Source organism: Fulmarus glacialis, unplaced genomic scaffold (assembly GCF_000690835.1).
Source record: "Fulmarus glacialis isolate BGI_N327 unplaced genomic scaffold, ASM69083v1 C14223129, whole genome shotgun sequence".
NCBI lineage: Eukaryota > Metazoa > Chordata > Aves > Procellariiformes > Procellariidae > Fulmarus > Fulmarus glacialis.
In genome coordinates, this window is record NW_009242851.1 from 1 (window position 1) to 5226 (window position 5226).

The following is a 5226-nucleotide window of genomic DNA, read 5'->3' on the forward strand; positions in this document are numbered from 1 at the left end:
GTGGCTGCGAAACTGTATTGTCTAGGAGTTCAGTGGACTGGGAAATGATTCTCCTTGGCCTAAGATTGAGGATTACCGTAAACCTTGAAAACAACACTGCAGCCAAGGCCCAAAGCAATCCATCACCTCAGAAATCAGCCTGAGGGTTTCATACATCGTTGCACTGTGGCAGGGAGGGTCCCTTAATAAAAAAGTTCTGAGCCAGCCAGCCAGCTATGTTACTGTATTCTAAGTCAATTAACCACTTTCTGCTCTTTTATGAAGAAGTGCAGCTTTTGCATGTTGCCTTATCTGAAGGGTCTGACTTTTTTAGTTGCAAAAGCACTGTAGCTTCCCTCACATGTTTCCTAGTCCAGATACCCTTGTGCTGCTGTTCACCCACAACTCCTAGGCGTCTAAAATTAAAAAAGCTTTCATGTACATGCTTCAAATCTTCTGGTATAATACACTATCTTGCAACCAACGGTAGAGCCCACAGAACTAGAGCCAGGATATACCTTTGACAAAGATTCTAAATAGCACAGATGCATCCATGTAATTTATAGCACTGAAGAAGTGGAGTGAGTGTCACCCACGTTGTAAGTCACACTAAGCACACAGAAGACATAAAAGGGATTCATCAGGCTGATTTAAGGTTTGAAAGGCTCTATGCTCTCTCTCTTACATTTCAAAAAGTGAATTTGCTCTCTATTACCACATTAAGGCTGGAAAGCTTTTTTGCAACATGCCCCCACACATAACCAATAAGAAGGTTACATATTAGGGCTTAATCATTCTACTCATTTATTGTGAATCTTCTGCAGCTTCCTTCAAAGCAAACCTGTTCAGAAAAAAAATGTTGATCGTAGGTTGGTTGTCCTTACCCACTTACGCAGGTTTCTCTGTTAGGATGAAGTCAAACTGGACAGCAGCACACATCCTCTGTAAGAAGTACTGGTTTCGAGTATGCTTTTGCTCATCTTGCTGTGGATTATGCTGTGGAATACCTGGCCACTGTTCTCCTCCTACAACACAGAAGGTTGTTAAAGGAGGGGAAGAGCATCTCCATCTTTGGACTTTGAAATTCATCTTTTCATCTTCTTGTGCATATCCTCTTATGAATGGTGCTTTGAATAAGGCAGCGTATCTAAAAATCCTTTCAGTGGTATAACTTAGCTGCCTTTATTTGAACTCTTGGTCTATTTTAAGAATGAAACTACGGTATTGGACAGTCTTGAGAGCTGTGTAGTAACGCACAGTATAGAAACATCTTCAAGTACATCTTCGAGCAACAGAGTCGAAATGATGCATTGTTTTAGGGAGACGTTCTGTTGTCACAACTGCAGCCATTTTATAATGTAGTAATTTTTCTTTCCAATCCTAAGCAATGACACTCCATTCTTGAGAATATGCTGTCCGAGAATAAGAACAGTCTCAGGATTAGTTACTCGAATCCCATTTACTGAAACTCCACCATCTGTAATTTTCTGGTACCTTAAAAAAAAAACCAAAAACAACAACCGGTAATTGCAAGAAGCAGCTATTTATTGCTGCTAAGTATTGAAAGTTCAGTTTTGGGTTTTTTGGCTAGATCCATAATTGAATAAATTTTAATTCTCACATGCTTTACTTTCAGTCCAGGTCAAGAATGACTGAAATTAACCTTAGCCTCTACCACTCCCATTCTTTCTGAGAGGTACAAGGAAACTTAGGCTGTTGCCTTTAGACTGTCCCTTCATCAGGCGCAGATTTTACAGCTAAGGTACATGAGACTGCATTATCCTACACTTTCACTTCAAAACGGAACGAGGCCGCCTGCTCCCCTCTTCTTTAATGCTGGTATGTAGATTGCTAGCCTGTTTCTACTTGATTTGGCTGTCCTTATCATTTAACTTCCGAAAGCACACCACTACAACCTGTTCACGTGAGGTATTACCGAAGAGCCCAGGTGGTAACATACCCGCTAGGTCCATCTGGAATGGCATTTGCTTTGCGACACAAGTCAAGAACATTCATTCCAGGTTCAAGCATCAATTCTGCTGAAGGAGCTTGTCTAAAAAGTTCCTGTAACTCCTGGTCAGACATAGCTTCCAATGCCTCCACGCTGCTGTAATAAAGGGCCTTAGTACACCTGTGAGAGCAAAGATCATTCAAAATACAGTGCTAGTCTCATCTTCACACAAAGTGCTACTCAACTAATCAGATTCCCTTCCCCAACTTCTTCTGAGGGTCCATACAGTAACAGAAGTTCTTGAAGTACAGCCCAATTTTTTTTTATCATAACCCACTGCACTGCAATTCTTTTTGTATTGTTAATGTATCTTTAAGTCTACGGAATTACTACATTTCTCTCTTTTAACAGCTGAGCAACAACTAGCTACATGGAAATAGTCCCTGAAAAGCTATGGATAATTACCATTGAATAAATCTGAAAGAAAACTGCTCGACAAATCAAACTTCACCTCTTAGCAGATTCCAGCCCCTCTCTACCATGAACAAGCTTGGTTACTTCTGCAGCAAGTCGTTTCTGAGGGCCCCATTTTTCAGGTTCTTTAGCGTGCATTTCCATGATGTGGTCAATCTCCTCAAGAGGAAGGAAGGTGAAGAGTTTCAAGTATCTAGGAGCAAAGAAAAAATTACTTTGTCTACATAGCCATCATTACAGATTTGCTGCCTTTGTCATTCAAACTTCATTAACTACACTAAAATGATTCTTAATCAATTTAAGAAACCCCTATTACAGATATTCTGTCCTTTCAAACAACTCTTTGTTTTTGCCTGCAGGCTTCAGCTTACCAGGATAACTCACCTTTTATTTAATATTCCACTTAGGGTGGAATTTCTTCAGGGTAATGTCTTCAGACATAAGATAGCGTCAAAGGCTTTTATAAAGCTTGTATTGCAATCAACAACTTGATTTTCTCTTGAAACATTTATTTTACAGGATTTATTGCAATTGTGTGTCAGCTAACAAGGTTTTATATTATATTCTTAGTAGTTGCACAATATGCTAATGCAAAATACCACTGCCATTCTATGGTGTTCACGGGACAGAAGTATGCTATGTATTGATGAGTGAGTATCTCAACAGGAAGATTATTTAGGATAATCAGGAATTTATAGGTGCATATCTAAGCATAGTCCATTTTAATGGACTTGCAGTAGCATGAAATGCAGTGTATTAGAAAAGGTACCTTTACTGTTACAAAGTCTGAACGCATGAAACATTTTAATGTTAACCACCCACATACCCTTCTTATCACTCTGTAAATTGTTGCGGATGCAGAACCTAAATTTGAAATATCAGGGCATAAACCTTTGAGAGAGGTAACTAAGTTATGAGACAGGTCACAATATGAAAGGGAAGTACATGCCTGAGGTTTATGAAGACTCAGATTTCACAGCAATATTGGAGTTTAAAGAAAAGCAGATTTAAAACATACACCACATAAAACAACTTATTAAAATTAATGTAATGCCCTGAACAAAGCTATCGGCTATTTAGTTTCAGCCAAGTAACTGGCACACCAGCATGGAAGCTAGCCATCAATGAAGGAAACCTGTCAAATGGTATTTCTCGTATTTTCGCTACCCTTTCATGTTCTCATTATATGATTTTAGTATTTTTACATTGGTGAGTAAGAATATGAGTTATGTGTGGCTGACGTGGATTCAGAGACAGCACAATGAATCCAAGACCAGGTTTTGCTCATTGGAATTGCTCTACCCTAAGTAACGATTATTCAGAATTTTGTCTTTGTACTTTGTCTTTAAGTAGTAGTTGGGCAGTGTAACGGTCTCCTAGGCATGTTTTTATCTAGACCAGTGGTCTCCAAAGTGGGGTGCCAGCACCCCAGGAGGTATGCAAGATGATCCACTGGGGTGCAGGAAGAAAATTTTAGAACTTCAGTAGTACATTTATATAATCTATAAATAAATATACATGTATTGGGAGTGCCTGCTCACAATTATTTTTACCAATAGGGGCACATGATCAAAAAAATTTGGAGACCGCTAATCTAGACAGTTAATGCAATCATAAATAGGAACTTCTTGGCTTTTTCCTAACAAGGGGGTATTTCAATTCGCTTAGGGATACGCAGTTTTTAATGTGATGCAGTTCTAGAAGCTGAACTTTATGTGTTTGTTTACAACCAGTTAAGTAGCTTCTTGCAATTAGAATGTGGTGTTTCTGGATACCTCATACTAGGTAAAAATGTGTAGTAATTGAGATCTATTAAACTGCAGTTCTTATTACTCAGCAGGAGAGATTTCATTTGATACTGTGCTGTTACAGTACTGAAACTAACAAGCCTCGTAAGACAAAGTCACCCCACTGGCAGAACAAAATGCGTTGTGCTTTACTTGTTTGTTCATCCATGTTCTAATTTTATGATGCATATGCCAGCATATGGAGACAGGTTCCACTATCCTGTATACTTAGGAACCAGTCATGCCTGTTTATTTAACAAACATACAGTTATAATTAACATATACTTCTACAAGGAGCTTGCGTTGCACATATCCACGCAAAACAGTACAGAGAACAGTTAGGATCGGGTTTTATAAACAATGACAAAATGCTTTTCTTCATGAAGATGAAGAAAAACTACTTACTTTTCAACTATGTTATCTTGTTGTCTGACAAAAAACTGATATAGCTCAAATGGAGAAGTCTTATCTCTGTTTAGCCAAACTGCATTGCCAGCAGTCTTCCCCAGTTTATCTCCAGTAGTACTGGTAATAAGAGGTACAGTAATTCCAAACACATCTGTTCCTGTAGTCCTGAGAAAGAGAAGAATCACTGCATGTTAAAAAAAAAAAAAAATTTTTAAAAAATCACATCTTGGTAAAGTTGACTAAAATATAAGCATTCTATAAGATTCTATCCTTGATATAAAGCAGTTAAATAACTGGGGGGGGAGTGGGGCAGAGATGAGGGGCAAAAGAGGCCAGAACACCGTTTTGTGAAGAGTGCTTTAGGAAAAAAAGAAACGCCTTGAACTTAAAAATTTAAGTTCTTTCATGTGTAACAAAGAAGTTTACACAAACAAGTAGTTTCATGAGCAACAGCACTAGCAAATTCAAGTGTCCTGTACATTTTGTCTTCTGCTCTGAGCACTAATTGAAGCTGTTTGTGTGGCTGGGACACTAGTAAGGCTTTTCTTCTGTCACGATTCTCTAATGTCTTGTAATAGTCAAGCACGTACTGAAGTAGCAGCATTGCCATGTACTCACTGATTTGCT

General features: G+C 38.6%; 1 protein-coding gene across 1 annotated transcript; it reads right to left on the reverse strand.

Annotated features, from left to right (window-relative positions):
- Positions 1-1011: 1011 nt before the first annotated feature.
- On the reverse strand, positions 1012-4764 carry YARS2 (tyrosyl-tRNA synthetase 2, mitochondrial; the record flags this gene model as incomplete). The annotated part of the gene is made up of 4 exons (XM_009586363.1): positions 1012-1473; positions 1940-2110; positions 2442-2597; positions 4597-4764. Coding segments are annotated over 4 exons (655 nt in total), but the record flags the coding sequence as incomplete, so codon positions are not given.
- Positions 4765-5226: the final 462 nt, after the last annotated feature.